This window comes from Brassica oleracea, chromosome C9, assembly GCF_000695525.1.
Source record: "Brassica oleracea var. oleracea cultivar TO1000 chromosome C9, BOL, whole genome shotgun sequence".
Taxonomy (NCBI): domain Eukaryota; kingdom Viridiplantae; phylum Streptophyta; class Magnoliopsida; order Brassicales; family Brassicaceae; genus Brassica; species Brassica oleracea.
The window spans coordinates 14,784,600-14,801,785 of record NC_027756.1 but is presented as its reverse complement, the minus strand read 5'-3'; the positions used below and the strand labels follow the sequence as shown (position 1 = coordinate 14,801,785).

The 17,186-nt window shown below is 31.1% G+C and overlaps 1 protein-coding gene across 1 annotated transcript; it reads right to left on the bottom strand.

The window, feature by feature from the left end:
• Nucleotides 1-2,334: 2,334 nt before the first annotated feature.
• LOC106315638 lies at nucleotides 2,335-3,501 on the bottom strand. Its single transcript, XM_013753431.1, has 3 exons — nucleotides 3,086-3,501; nucleotides 2,869-2,999; nucleotides 2,335-2,764 (listed from the first exon to the last, which is right to left on the bottom strand). The coding sequence occupies exons 1-3, from the start codon at nucleotides 3,375-3,377 to the stop codon at nucleotides 2,660-2,662; spliced, it is 528 nt and encodes a 175-aa protein (XP_013608885.1). The 5' UTR covers nucleotides 3,378-3,501; the 3' UTR covers nucleotides 2,335-2,659.
• Between the last annotated feature and the right edge of the window lie 13,685 nt (nucleotides 3,502-17,186).

The window sequence follows — 17,186 nt, the reverse complement described above, 5'->3', positions numbered from 1 at the left end:
TTTTAAACAGTATGAATGCAATCCATATTCAGATTCGAGTTTAAACAATCCTAGCAATCTTTCTAGGTGATCAAACAAACAATCAAGGTTCAAATCAAACAATTAAAACCGTTTTTCCAAATTAGGGTTTAATGGAACAACTTGATCTTAGATCAAGGGAGTTTGATTTGAGATTCAAAATCATTAAGACTTTGATTTTAATTGATCAATGGATCAATCTTGAATTATGGTTTAGGGGATCGGACTTATTCGAGCTCCGATTTACTCATTTAGGGTTTGATCTATTTGTCCTTAGGCTTTCATCTTAGAGATTATATTTTAGGGTTTCAATCTTTACAAAAAAAACCAGGTTCGATTCATGTTTTTCAGATTTCGAATTACCTTTATTTTGTAGGGTTGAACCGGACCACCAAAGTCAGATGAACCTCTAGTTGCACACGGACGCGAGCTGGCTCCTTATCGGGTCGCAAGCTGGGACGGGACGCGAGCTGTCTGGAATGGTCTTGCGTCTGGTCACGGATGTGTGCTGAGGTAGTCGGACGCGATCGGGATGCGTCTTCTTCTTATCTAGTTCGCGAGCTGCTACCTTTGCAAGCGGCTGATCTGAATTGCGAGCTGGCTGTGATGCGAACGTGGGCTGGCTCTGTTGTGAACAGGAATCAATATGAGAAGAACCGCGGTTCATGGTCGGTAGATGGATCGCGAACAGCTTTGTGTTTGAGATCTTTGCACCAACTCCTCTCAGCTCATGAAATAAAAACAAGGAGTATTAGATTACATGAACACCATAATCTGAACAAGATATCATCAAACAACTAAGGTATGATAAACTTATCTTTCACAGGATTTGAATTTGGCTGGAAAATCTTGTTGGTTCGGATTAGGGTTCCAAAAGACCAAGACGGCGCCGCGTATTGTTCCTGCGAGTGAGAGCGCGTCTGAGATCGGATCGACGAACAGTTTGCGCTGATAGATTTGTCTCGTCAAGAGCTTCAAGATAATATGTGGCGCGTCGTCTAGTTCCTCAGGGTTTGAGAGATCGATCAATTTTAAGTTGCGTCTGGTTTAGGGTTTATGTGTGTCGGATTTTAGGTTAGGTTTTGTCTCAGGGTTTTTGGAATCTATCGTGCTGATAACGTGTTGTAATTAGAGAGTTTAGAGACTGAATATTTCTGTGTTATTGATGATCAATAGAGGTTCCTTTATATAAGGATTACAAAATAAAGATAAAAGGAAAGAGTACAAATCCTAATCCAACAGGAAATAGGAAAACTATTAAAACATAGAAAAGGAAAACATCCTAAGTTCTAAGTCGGCTAGGTCATTGACCGACTCTCTCTCCTCCTTGCGGACGCGGCTGGGCTTGTTGTGGCCGACGGACTTTCTTCTCTTGTCTTGGTTAAATGCAATCCACTCCATGATTTATAACAGGCAAAGCCTTATTTTCTAAAATCCCATCTTTTTGGCCGCAGAAAATATATTGTTGTATCAATCAATTTTAAAGCTACATAACTTACAACTAAATCAAAAAAATCTACAGCCTAAATCTTGCAGTAAAGTTTTAACAATTACAATCCAACCAATCACCTCTCTTGTGTGTGATTGGTAGTGATTGTAGGTGTCTACACCCCCTATTTATTTCTACTTCACTAAATTCATAACAATCAAGCTTTATTTTTTTTTTTAAAATCACAACTCTTGAAATAACCTACAGTGAAATAACTTACAGGCTCGCTAGCTATACAAGTGTTCACTAGAGCCAAATATCAATAGCAATTTTTTGAAGCATTCTATAAAATTCTACAGCAATAAAACCACAATAAAAAATATGTATTTTCTACACCAAATTTTTTAAAACTACAGCTATTACCGAATTAACCCTAAATCATTAGTTGGATTTGGGTTATAACTTCTTTTAATTTGTCTAACGAAATGTAAAATTTATTTGGATAGTAAATATTATTTCCAATTTAGTCTAGGTTTGATGTGCCATCGTTCTTTTTGTTTTCTGTTAAAACGAATCAAAATTAATATAATCAATTTATTTCAGTTTGATTTAGATCCAAAAGAAATATTTACAGTCTTTTAGAAATTATACTTTCTAGGTATAAGAAAACAAAACAATAGTTTATTTACATATATATATAATTACAAAATAATCCAAAGTAAGTTTGTTTTTTTTTTTAATTTTTAAAATAGGTTTTCCATAAATGCTTGGAAGGATGTGTTTACCTACCAATGATCATTCCGACTCAATGCATTTCTTACAACCATTTATAGCTCACAAACATCCAAATCAAAAGTTCTTGGACTCATCTAACAAATGTCTTTGAATTTTATCCTCTTGCTACTGTTTTATTTCAAGAACTTGTCTAAACATTAAGGAAAAACGTACAACAAAACATTTGTTTTACACTTCCTTATTTTGATCGATTTCTTAATCTGGAGAACTTATATACATTGACAAGACAAAAACGGACTCGGTTCTTAATCTGTAAGGAGTGGTTTGATATTAATATATGTAATAACCAGAAAGGAACCTAAAAGAGAAGAGATTATTCAGGAGAGTTTATATCTCTTTCTTTTGAGATTTTGTATCTTCGGATGATCCACACAGAGACTCTGTTTCTTGTCCCTAAAGCAAAAACTAAAACAAACATCAGCTTGTAGCTTCAGATATGCTCTGCAATGATGGTCTCCATGTTTTCGATTTCGACGATCCTGAGCTCGTTAACACTGCACGTTGCTTCTCATCATTCGTTTCCTATTAAAAAAAAACACACTCATTAATTGATATATAATTACTTTCCAATAAAGCTTAATCCTTAAGCTAAACACATTTATTACACTCGAGTAAAGATTCCATACCAGATTCTGATTCTTGTCGGATTCTTCAGCATCCTTCTTCTCTAGAGATGTCGGATTCTTCTCTTCAGTCGTTTCCCTCTGATGCTTCTTTGTCTTCGCGTACTTCTTTGCTCTTAAAACTTTCATAACCTCTGGAAATAGTTTTAAAACAAAACATTTGAAAGCACAAAAAAGCTAAAAAGAGATTTAAAACTTAAATTAAAACATAAACTCAAACCTTGTGAAGTGATGAGACGGTAAGCATGACCAAGTACAAGACTCTCCGTTGGTCGAAGAAGTTTCACACGCGTGAACTTCACGACCCTTCTCTCACTCTTATCATCTTCCACCGTCTTGGTCGTCGTCGCCGGAACATTCGTCTCCGGTAATGGAATAATAAGAGAAACATAGTGACCAGGATACATACGCATGATCTCAGCGACGGGTACAGGACCGTAATATCTATCGAGTTTCCCGTCGGGATGCTGTACAACCAACGCCGCCGCATCAACCGCCTGACAATTTCCCATCTCGTCCTCAAAAAAAAATTGTTATGATTGAGAGAACAAAAGAAAACAGAGTATAGAGAATGAGAGAGAGAGAGTCCGTGAAGGAAAAGAGTCTTTTTCGGGACAGCGTGAAGGGTTAGGTCCACCACAAACAGTTCAGCTTCGCTTATAAAAACATGTGAAACCCAAAATCAAGATCACTAAAATCATCAGTGATGCTGTTATTATTTATTAATTTTATGGTGTTGTGATTATTTTATTGGACAGTCATTAATAGAGAATAATATGTAACAATATTGTTGCAGATTTGACTGTTGTTGCCGGGGCCATCTCCGACGTTTATTTCTTTAGTTTGGTGTTTAAATGTAATGGAATAGAGTCATGTATAGGATTGTCGGAAATTAAATAGTTGATTACAACGGGTGGGTGCCGGCACCGGAGATCAGGGACCGATGATTTTGACATTTTTGTTTGTGTTTCTACTGTTTTAGAATAATTTTGTTTTATTAATTAGTTTGCATTTAATTTTCTTTCTCTTTTCAGAGGTTTTTTTTGTAATAACAAAGAACAGATAGACACAAAATACTAATGAGCAAGATTCTCCAAATAACGGTTTTCTTTTATTAGAAATCTCTTAAACAAATTACACTCTTTGTTTAATCAGATTTACTCGACTTCACACTTGTGAATCGACACTGAGCAATTTCTAATCTACCCAACCTTAATCTAACACTCAAGTTTTCCGACTTGTTCAACACCCAAAACCTTGTTCAACTTTGACACATCACTGTTTTCTCTCTGCACTCCAAAAACGTCGAAGACAAACTCTCAAAGCTTGATCCCTTTAACCTCTCAAGCCAATGTTCATTTTAATCTTGATAAGTCTAAATCTTCTGATTCATCCTTATCTTTAAGGTTTACAATCATTATCTCTTGCCAAATCGTAATTAATATCTCCGACCAATAAGATGACGCCATGTCATAACACCTTATGACTTGTGCAACCACAAAGCAACGTCGAACACATTTATTCGCAGACTCCTAGTCTCAACAATCTCCCCTTGTTTCACTGAGTTTTACAACTCAAGCTTACTAGCTAACAATTGCAAGAAACTCCCCCTTAACTAAGTATCATCAAACTGAAACAACTCTTCATTCTCTCCCTGCTTGAGTGACAAAACTCTTTGAAAATCTCCATAACATATATTCCCTTTGTCACATCTCTTAGAACCCCATAATGCTCATGCCAAGCATAAAGCATTGGTTTCATTAACATATCTGAGTATGCCTCGAACAACTTCAATATTAACACATCTCCTGTTGACATTTGTGCATCCCAATTTTCCTGAACATGCTACGTTGCACATAAGCTCTTGAACACTGTTAGTCTCCTTACATTTGGAATCCAAATCTGATTTTGCAATCCATACCTTACAATAACTTTTTGGCTCAACATAACATTTGTTTTCACTCCAAGCCTTCTTGATATTGTTGATTCGGTCATAACAAAATCGATGAGTATGTCCAAGTCTCCCACAAGAATAATATCCATGGTTGAGACTATGTTCTCCAGCCTTCCTTGACTTAATCTTGCTTTCCAAAGCATCACAGTATCTGTGCATGTGTCCATGTTTCCCACATGAGTAACATCCATGTTTGACCTTCTGATTTTTCTGTTCAACAAGTACTTTCCGGCTTGAACATGTTTGATGTGATTCAACCTCCTTTGGTTTATTATTAGGAACTAGTTCAGCACGAACGAAATTAATCAGACCTGTTTGATTTGATACACTGTTTGTGGAGCTTAACACACGATTTTCCTTGTATCCTAGACCCCAATTCTGTTTTGCAGGCTGTCCCATGGCAAGAAGAGTATCTAAATCCTTTGTTCATTTGCTCAACATCCTGATCTACTTGTGATTTTCATTCAGATTATGCTCAAGACTTATGCTTTTCTCTTTTTCTTCTGACAAAAGATTTGATAATCTATTTATCTTTGATTCCAATACAGATGTATTTTCCTGTTCATCTTTCGTCTGCTTGTGTAACCCGTTATCCTTTGTTGAACATGTTGACGTCTCCAACATCAATGTTGTAGGCTTTTCCATCTCCATTATATTAATCTGAGCTTTTAACATCGTCTTGTTCTTGAGCAGATTCAAATTCTCTTTGCTCAATTCAACACAACTATCATAGAGCTTATGATATTCAGCCTTCACATCTATCTATCCATCACTCTCTGAATCAGAATCCATCTCTAGTTCTTCATCACTTTCTTTTCCAACAAGAGCTAGAAGATTAAGCTTTTCATCACTTCTCTTCTGATGATATGGATGTTCAACCCCAGACTGTCTCTTGCACACATCATGGCAATGAGAATCACATGTTTGACTACCTTTACTAGTACAACACTCATGTGAGTTAGAGTTCCTTATGTGGTTTTTCTCAAAATGCTTTAAAGCCTCCTTGAAGTTTTGTGTCAGTAATTCAACACACTCATCCAATTTTTGATTCAGACTTTCATGAAGTGACTTAAATCTATCAATTTCCTTCTCAGCAGAAAAAACTTTCTTTTCCTATCTTGGATGGACATGTAGTTGCTTCCATCTTTTCAGCTTTAAGAATCCCAACCAACTGTGAAAACTTCATCTCATCTGTATTCATCCCAACCTTGAACAATGCCTTATAAGATGCATACTTTTCTGGAAGACATCATATCAGCTTCTTGACCAGTTTTTTATCCTTAAAGTTTTTACCAAGGACAATTGCTTCATTTGCAATGGAGCTCAACTTTGAGCTAAAACTCGTGACAGATTCTTCTTCAGTCATTCTCATGTTCTCAAATTGAGATGCCAAGTAGTCTAGTCTTGCTCTTTTAACAGTGGATGTTCCCTCATAGTACTCCACAAGTGTGTCCCATGCATCCTTGGTTGAACAGCATCCCTGCACGAGTTTAAACTGATCAGAACTGATTGCATTGAAGATTTTTGATAGCGCCTTTGCGTTGAGTCTTGATGCCGTCTTTTCTGCCTTTGTCCACGTATTTTTGGGTTTAGGTATCTCCTCATCCTCTTCAGTAAAAATAGTTGGATCTGTCCATCTTGTTTCAACCGCTGTCCAGACATCTTCCTCAATCCCTTTGAGTTGTTGTCTCATACGTACCTTCCAGTGCCCAAAGTTGTTTTCATCTAACATGAGTGATTTATGAGCCGCCACACACTCTGTTGTTTCCATGTTCTCCGCTGGACCTCAACCTGTTATAGATATCTAGATCTAGGTAGGTGACCTGCTCTGATACCAATTGTAAGAACAAAGAACACAGAAACACAAAATACTAATGAACAAGATTCTCCAAATAACGGTTGTCTTTTATTAGAAATCTCTTAAACAAATTACACTCTTTGTTTAATCAGATTTACTCGACTTCACACTTGTGAATAGACACTGAGCAATTTCTAATCTACTCAACCTTAATCTAACACCCAAGTTTTCTGACTTGTTCAAAACCCAAAACCTTGTTCAACTTTGACACATCACTGTTTTCTCTCTGCACTCCAAAAACGTTGAAGACAAACTCTCAAAGTTTGATCCCTTTAACCTCTCAAGCCAATCTTCGTTTAAATCTTGATAAGTCTAAATCTTCTGATTCATCCTTTTCTTTAAGGTTTACAATCATTATCTCTTGCCAAATCGTAATTAATATCACCGACCAATAAGATGACGCCACGTCATAACACCTTATGACTTGTGCAACCACGAAGCAACGTCGAACACATTTATTCGCAGACTCCTAGTCTCAACATTTTTAAATCATGTAATTTATTTGACGAAAATGATCCTGTGATTTATTTAAGAGTTCTGCAATAAACCAATTAGCATTGTGCAGTTAATTAGCAAATGTTATAGTGTTTGACCTGTTTGAGGACTTGAATTATTCTACTATCATTTATATATTAAAACACAAGTCACTTGGTAAATAAAAATTTGACACATGGAATAACTTTAAAAAAATAATAAATCAAAACCAATCGATTGAAAAAAAAAAAATTCATCCCCTATTTTTTCTGCAATTTTAACTATCAAACTCCTAAATTTTCTCAAAATTTTCATCCCACATTTCATTACGTAATCCAACTGTTTTCTTCTCTATATATCCATGGTTTCATATATCGTGGCTCTGAAACTTTTTAAAACCATCACAATAGTTAAAAACTTCTCAAACTTTGATTGTTATTCCTTTGTCTATTTCTCAAACTTTTATTGTTCTTCTCAAACGCTACCGTATTTGCCATATATAGTATGAGCCAAAACAGTAAAGATAATTCAGATTGAAAATGGTATTTGAGTATACTTCTGTTTCAGAGCTTCTAAAAGAATGGGAAATACAAAATTATCAACAACAAAGGTAAAGTACTTATCTACTTATTTTTATTCAAATTGATTTTAATATCGGTTTTGTGACTTCTGTTTAAGAAAATTATCTTATCTATTTACTACAAATGGTGAAAATGTGAACGCGTTAAAATTAGGAGTTCACCCATGAATTTGTAGAAATATTTTAAAATGACAAAACCAGTATTTTTAGAGTATTATCCTAACTCATTAAAAATACTGCAAATAGAATTTGCATTCCCAAATTCATTTTTCTCTTCAAAGCTTCAGGTAAATGTTTGCTACTTTAATAAATAGAAATAGAAAAATGAAAGAAAAAAAAAGTGTAGCCATTATAAATATGCATGGATTTTTGGAGCTTGGAGGATGATGAACATGTTTTAGAAAAAAATGTGAACAAAAATCTTAAATGTGTTTATTGTAGCATTTAAATATGGATATTCATTTTCATAATTGATTTTTGTATTGGGCCTCATTCTTTATATTAGATCTCAGAATATCAAAAAAAAAAAAGTATTATATTTTCAATTATATTTTATCATAATCTATCATAACTTTATTTTTGTACTTAAAATAAAAATGTATAACTTAATGGAAGATTTACTTACAAGAAAAATACAAAGAAAAAATAATGAATAAAATATAGTAGTTTTAACTATATTTTTCATGTGTTGTATATATCTCAAATTTAAACATAAAATACCTTCAACATATATCTATTTTAAAACAACATGAGAAATACTAATTTACCGTTTACAACCTATTTATTTGAATGCAACTATGTATATGCAATTGTTATCCATATTTATAGAATATTTAATTGATATAATAAATTTATTTTAATTGATAATTCTGAAACAGTACTTTTATCATCAAATAATTTAAATACTGTCATTTTGATTCGTCCGTTGCACGAGGGTAAAACTAGTACACATAATAAAATACTAGGTGTTTTCTTGCACTGTGTGCAATAATATACTTTTTAATATAAATTTTAATTTTGGTTATTTTAAATTATAATTTTAAATAAATTATTTATTTATTTCTTTTAGATAAAATGTATTAATAAACTTGTACAAATTAATAAAAATGATATAAAATTTGTATAATTATCAAAAAGTAAAACTAAACAGTATTTTTTAATTTTTTAGATATATAATTTTACATGTCACATTTAACCATAAACTATATCATCAATTCTACTATATCATATCACATATATTGAAATGATTGTAAAGATAACATGCGTCAAAATTAGTTTGCAAAATAATGTATAGTGGATTTCCAATGTCAAATTTTATAACATTTACTCGCTTGTAAAGATATTTTGACCTACTATTATTTTCAAAGTCTACCACACTTGCCAGTGAAGTTATAAGTTCATAACAGTTGATACAGAGTATGCTATATGTCAAACTGAATCTAGTTCTTCGTCAAGCCCACTGAAGATTAAATTTATTCGACGCATTTTCAAATTCAGCTGAATATAACATTTAATGCGCGTTGAACTTGGACCATAGACAAAAAGGTATGGTATACAGATCTAGACGAAAACAAGAAATTATACATAGCTGAAGTGTGAAGATAACCTAACTCATAGATCCATCCAAAGAATCAATTTTGGTACCATCCATGACGAGTAAAAAACAAAATTATTAATACTCTTTAGAACTTGGAGTTAATTATTTAGCAAAAAAAAAAAAAAAAACTTGGAGTCAATTTTTTGGTTAAAGGGTTTATAAACTTTTTTTCTTTTTGAACAAGGGTTTAGAACTTCGAGACAAGATCGATTTACTCCCCCCGTTTCATATTGTAAGTAGTTTTAGGAAAATTTTTTTGTTTCAAAATGTAAGTAGTTTTCGTATTTCTAGATAACTTTTACATTTATTGAATACAGTGTGACCAATCAAATTAAATAGACTTATTTTTTATTGGTTAAATTATATCTAACCTATTTATTATAAAATACTTTTTAAAAACATAATAATTTTCTTAATTTTCGCGCTTTTAGCCAAAACTACTTATATTATGAAACGGAGGGAGTATTAGAGATTTGTTTGTCAACATATTTTAAGAGAATTAAATGAACAAAATAGAGATATGGAGTGGGTGGACAAGGGACAATTCAACTTCTTATCTCCCTTCCTCGCTGAATACTACTATATATCCTGGGATTATGGCGTGTTCCTGACGAATGTCCCCATTCTATCATCATAGTAGACCTGAGAATTTGATTCCATTGTCTGGAGGATTGGTGCCGTCAGAACCCCATTAAACGAATACATATCAAAATATTTAAACTGTAGGTGGATACAAATCCCATATTTAAAATACAAAGTAAGCATGAACTATATGTTTAATATAGTGTTTTGAATATCCAAATTTTTAGAAAATTTGAATAAATTATTTAAAATAAATGTTAGCTAATTTTAGTATTAGAAGTTTAAATTTATATAACATATTAATTAATACTCCCTCAGTTTCGTTAAGCTAGATGTTTTAGAAAAAAAAAATTGTTTCACAAAGATAGATTTTTTGTATTTTTTATGAAAAAATTGTGATCTTAAAAAAAAATAATTGATTTTATTGAATTAGTATTGGTTAAAAATTATTGAAAACTGAAAATTACAGAAAACAATACATTTATTATAGTGATTTAGTGTGTTTTTTTAATGTGTGAAAACACTAAAAAATCTATATTTGTGCAACTAAGGGAATACATTTTATGAAAATGTATGCATATCTTTTATATTTAATTTATAAACAACTTGTAATTACACTCCACCTAAAAATTAAGCAATTATTTGAGTTTTTGGAAGGTGGAATGTTTCCACTAAGCATCCCTTTTAAAATTGTTTTTTTCATCACTTTTTTTTAGTTGTTCATAGTCATATATAGTTTATTTTGGAGAAAAATAAATAAAATCTATTGAAGTGGCAGTCACTGAGATTTTAAACTTTAAAGTTATTTAACTAGTATTTATAATCATCAAATTAATATTTGTGTCACAAAAACCTCAAATCTGATTTACTTGTTTAACACGTAAAAAACGTTATTCTAGGAAAACATAGTGACATTTTTTTTAAATTTTTTTAATAAAAGACAGGTCTTATCAATTTATTTTGTTAATTAAATAATTAGTGTTTTTTTTAAGTTGCCTTGTTATTATTTTTACTTGTAATACCAGTCATTTTTATGTAAGAAAAAATATTCAGATTGAAGGTTTTTTGTGAGATAAAAATTATTTTAATGTTTAAAAATATTTGTTAAATAACTTTAAAGTTTAAAGTGTTAATAATTACCATTTTAATGATATTTAATGAGATTTTCCATTTATTTTATATCATATATTTTCAAAATTCTTAAGTTTTGTTCCATCCTTATCTTTTTTTTTTTGGGCGAAAGATCTAGGGTCCGAATGTTACAAGCAACCGCATCGCAGTTTTTTTTTTTTGAAACACTTTTACTTTTAAAATGCATTACAGTTAATAATAATAAAATATCTACATATACTTATGTATATATATGTTTTTGTTATTATTAGTAGCGCTATTAGATTGTTCTGCATGTTTGTCATTCTAACCGATGTGTTAGACCACTTTAGTGATGAGTACATACCGAAGATATACGCTAGACTTAGAGTTCAATCATAAGGCTATTTGAAAGTGAGACTTCATGAAATGATTAGCTGTATTTTTATTTTTATTAAGAAAAATGATTGATGACTACGTGAATTATTAGCTATCACATGGCTAACCATGCAAACTAAACTAATATACATCTAGCTATACGAAATATATGTTATGCATGACAATATCCCTCAACTTAATGATGTTATGTGGTTAACATCACGAATTTAGTTTCATTCATCCAAAACCGATGTATACGTCAGAGACCGTTTAAATATCTCGTTTCATCAATTAAATCATGACCGACCCGATCGTAATTTAACTAAAATTAGATTTTAACCAACGTTTTAAAAGCGTAAGAATATTTTTAAAAATATCTAATATACAAAATCAATATGTTTTAACATTTTTTGATAAGTAGTGTTTTATATTTTAGTGCATTTGAAAACTATATAATTATATTACTTTTATTTATATTAAATATGAAAGTTATATAAGATATTATGTAATTTTTTTATAAATTATTTTAATATGTTTCTTATGAATTTTTGATAATTTTTTTCTAATTCGTTAGATTAATTGTGTGATATATACTTATTTGATAAATTTTTAATTATAAAACTTATTTGACGTCAATTTATTAACTTTCACATTTTATTTTTTTAAAACTTATTTGAATTCAAATTAAATTAAAAATAATCACGTATATATAATTATTAATTATATACTTTTAAGAATGAAAATAATAAGAATAAGAATCAAATATGAAAGTTTTACTAAGTTTAAATGAATGCAATTTTGTTTATAAAAATATAAATAATATAATTAATTTAATTAATTTATATTAAACAAATAAAATGTTAGAATCAATAAATTGGCATCAAATAAGTTTTATAATAAAAAATTGATCAAATAAGTATATATCACACAATTAATCAAAAGAATTACATAAATTCAATTAAAAGTTAATAACAAAACAAATTAAAAATAATAATAATAATAATAATATCTTATATAACTTTCATATTTAATATAAATAAAATAAAATAATTATATATTTTTCAAATACACAAAAATAAAAATGTTAAAACACTACTTAACAAAATTTTATAAAACATATTGATTTGTAAATTAGATTTTGTTAAAAATATTTTTATGTTTTTAAAACGCGGGTCAAAATCTAATTATAGTTAAATTACTGTCAAGTACGTCATATTTTAACTGATAAAACGGGAGATTTAAACGGTCTCTGACATTCACATCGCTTTTTGGATAAATGAAATTAAACTCATGATGTTAAATAAATAACATCATTAAGTTGAGGGATGTTATCATGCATAACATATACTTTGTGTAGCTAGGTATACATTAGTTTAGTTTGCATGGTTGGCCATGTGATGGTCAATACTTCGTGTAGTCAGCAATCATTTTTCCTTTTTATTACATTAGCGTTTAAATTTGTATAAGAATATTAAGAGATTTTGTTTAACGATGGATAATTATGATATAACAAACTATGAAAAAGAGTAAAAAAAAAACACGCTTCGTCTTCTCCCAAGCACGCAAATCGAGGTCGCTATCTCCGCCATGGATTCCGACGCCGGCATCTCTCTAGCTCGCCGGCGTCGTAGTGTCTCCTCTCCGTCTCTCTATTTTAGTTTCCTCTATGCTTCTTTTGTTGATTTTCTCCAAGTTTGTGTCTTGAACTTGGGTTTCTTTAGCTCCACTTTTGTCCATGGCTGTGCAAACCGTCGTCAGTGCCATATCCAAGCTAATTGGCTCTTGTTTCTCACTTGCAGTCCATCTCTGTTTGTCACAGCTGCAATATTACCAGACCTTACTTTTGTTTGCTGTGCTGATACTGCTATATCTTCTCCCACAAACGTACAACTATCAGATCTGTGGCTTTCTTCGTCCTCTTGGGCATTGACCTCTCTCCCTACAGGGAAAATTTTGAGATGTGGTGAACAAGGCTTCCCTATTTCTGCTTCCCGAGATTCATCCGTCAAATCTATGGGCCTTGGTGGCTCTGAACTCTATTCTTCAATTTCCACGGTGAATCTACTCTTGTCGGAAGTCCTAAAGATCCATCTCCTCCTACTGACAGTACCGTTCACAACAATTACGAAGCCCGGTGTTTGCTTTTACTTTCATAGCAGGACAGATTCAGGTGACAAACGGCTTAACTCTGGTTTCATTAACGCTCTTTGGTTCCGATACAGTAATATTGGCGTCGAGAGTCTCTTGGCCACTGGTTCTGCCTTTCAGCGAAATCTCGTCAAACTGCTGCGTTGTTTCACCGGTGTAAAGGTGGCTCGGTCTTATTCATTTGCTCTCCACCGTCAATGTTGGAACGAGGTACCTTATCATTTAGCTTTAATTCAGATATCTCCACTGCGTCAATTGCTACATATTTTGATCTCAAGACAAGGTTCAGTATCATTTCCAAATCTGAGTCTCTCAAAGCTCCAAACAAATAGTCCTTTAAAATTATCCTTTGTGGATAAGTTTATTGAAACTTCCTCTCGACAGGGCCGGGAGAGATCTTTCTTCACATCCTCCTTCTCAAAGGAGATAATTGTTCCACCAAAATCTCTCTTTATAAGAGGTGATCATCTCCCGGTAATCAAAATCGGACAAAGTTACCAATTTCCAAACCGTTTGCCATCTTGTGTGAAGGTCCACTTGGGGCCGGTAGATGCAACGATTCTCATTCAGTTAAGAGTCAAGATTTTGGACAGTGTTGCGACGTCACTTGTATGTGTGACTAATCGTTTGTTATTTGAAGATTTGGAAGTGCGGTTTGAGTCTTTGTTGGTTTGGATCCTAAGTGGCAACTTCAATATCTTGCATAACATTTTATCAAACTTTTTAAGTTTGTGTCTCTATCCTTATATTCCCTTGAACTATATGTCGGGGTTTCAGTTTATCTGCTCGCACATCGTGGTTTGTACGATGTTGCTATTTCTGTTGTAACCGTTTGACTTTAGTAATGAAGAAGTTTGTGCACGAAAAAAAAACTATGAAAAAAGAGTATAAGATGTTTTGATATCTAACAATTTTACTTGTCTTTTGAGGATTCACATTTCGACTGCATCATTTGAACCATTTTATGAAATCAACGCTTGACTGTTCTCTTTGCAATACTACATATTTCTTGTAAGTCTTTTTTTACTAACTTGCATAATTTCATTTTTAGGAAAAAACTTCGTAGAGTAGAAATAGTGATGAACTTTTAGTTAAACCATTGAACCAAGGGAGGTCACACGAATATTAAGATATTTATGAAGTACTTAGTTATTCAATCTCTGCTGACACGAAATTCTATAATATATATAATTTATGGTACTTTTTAACTGAGGTTATCAATCTATCTATTAAAACAGAAACATTACAACTTCTTCTAGGTGAATTTTTAAATTGGACATCACATTATTATTCATACCATAACCTTATATTTCCTTAAACAGTTCAATATCAACCACCTTTCATTTAACTCCACCGTAACATCTATCTTATTATATGTTTTACATTATACTTCTATTATTATACATCTATTAAACAAAACATCTATTATATCGTTATAGTATACTCACATTATCATATTTATATTATATCATAGTACAAATATAACAAACCCTCTTTTTATTATAGTCAAATGAATACAACAAATTTCTCCAATCAAATATTTTGATCGGCATGCTTACGTACCTGCTATAAGATAGATAAGAATAAAAATTAATATTACACATGTTACAATAATTCTGTGAAAACAAGTCACTGCATCACGAGTCAGTAGCGAGTCGAGTCAGCGAGTTGCGTCGACCGCGAGTCATTGACGAGTCGAGTCAACCGCAAGTCATTAACGAGTCCTTAGCCAGTCAATATAAAATTCCGAACATCTTGGTCTGGTTATCTCCTAAACCAATTGATTAACTTAACCAAACCGATTATGGAAAAACCTCTTCTCCAAGTTAACGAGAATATACTAATGTATATTCTTATTTCAATAACAGAAACATTAATTTTTTACTTTAAAAAAATCGATTATGGAAAAACCCCTTCTCCAAGTTGAGTCTACTATGGCTAAAACCTCAGTTACAATCAAATATTTCCAATCAAATTGCCAGATTTGAAAAATCATGAATATGGAAAACCTCATTCTCCAAGTTTATTCTACTAGACCTAAAATCACGGTGTCAATAAAATTCGGAAATTTTGTAATTATTATACCTAACTTAATAGGTTAGGGAATACCATTTCCTCCCACTATAATGTGTCCATAAATACTTGTCGATATCATTCATCATTCGACATTCACAAAAAGCTCCCAAAAAGCACAATGTCGAAAGAAAGACATCGACCAAGAAAGGAAAAGATACAGAGAATGTAAGAAGCCGGCATGTCTCAATCGAGCATATTGATAGCCGATCTTATATAGGAATCGATAAATCTATCAAGAAACAAATAAATCTGAATAAGAACAAAATAATCAGTTTCGATTGAATATTGAAAACATAGAATAAGAATATATATTCTAACCTTTTACGAGTATATCTATTAATGGGTTTACTCTGTTTTACGAGAATGAAGAAAGAAATCTTGGGGTTCTCTGAATTCCTAAATTTTGATCAGGTTGCAGATAGTTTTTCAACATGAATTGATGACTTCCAAGAGGAACAAACACGTTTAGAAAAAAGACATGTTTATGTCTTTAGAAGAAAATAAAACAAAGAAAAAGAAATAATGGGTAACCGTTTTTATTCTTTTTTTCTATTTCATGTACAACTACTGTTGTTACTAAGGGGCCTATTAATTTGATATGGACATGTGCATTTACAATAAAATTTTGCTTTGTGAATCATAATAGTTAGATTGCCGATAAATATAAAACAAAAACATTTTTTTATTGCACTTAAGTTTTTAACTAAACATTGTTATTCTTTATTTATTGAACTTCTTGCATACACATTGAAAATACTATTCTATTAATAAAACAAATTGAAACTATAATATTTTTTCGATTAGTACAGTTTCATTTAAATTTTGACCAAATAAAAATTGTTATATCTAAAAATTTATACAAACATTTATATATCCGCATGGGGTTAATCTATTAAGTATTTTTAATTTGTTTTTTGATGCGTTTGTTTGTTTATCTATCTTATTATTACAATTATTTTATTAGAATTATAATGAAGACTTCAGGGATATCAGTCTATATAGTATTGGTTAATATTATATCAGTATTTTCACCTTACATCTATATTTATAATACACTGATATGTTAACCCAAATCGTATTGGTTACTATTAGATTAGTGTACATCACATCTATAATACACTGTTATTTCAATCCAAATCGTATCTATACTATTATTTATGAAGTGATTTGGCTTATTTGTCATATTATCCAAGATTTTAGTTAATTTGCTTACTTGTTATCTTTTTCATAATTTTAGGATAAATCATTAGTTTAATTAATATTATTATTATTATTTTTTATTTTGATATCTATATATTTATCATGATATTTAAAATCATGATAAACATGAACCTATTATACCGATATATATACTAATATTTTTAAAAATATATTTTAATATATAATAAACATGATATTTAGGAAATTTAATTGATAAATATATATTAATAATATATACCGATAATATCATCATTATTTTTCTCTCATTTTATAATTTTAATGACTAATATTATAGCTAATTTCTCTGATTTATATTGATAAAATATAGATTATTATAAAATTTATATATAAGTATACTAATATATCTGAATTAATCAGTTTCTTT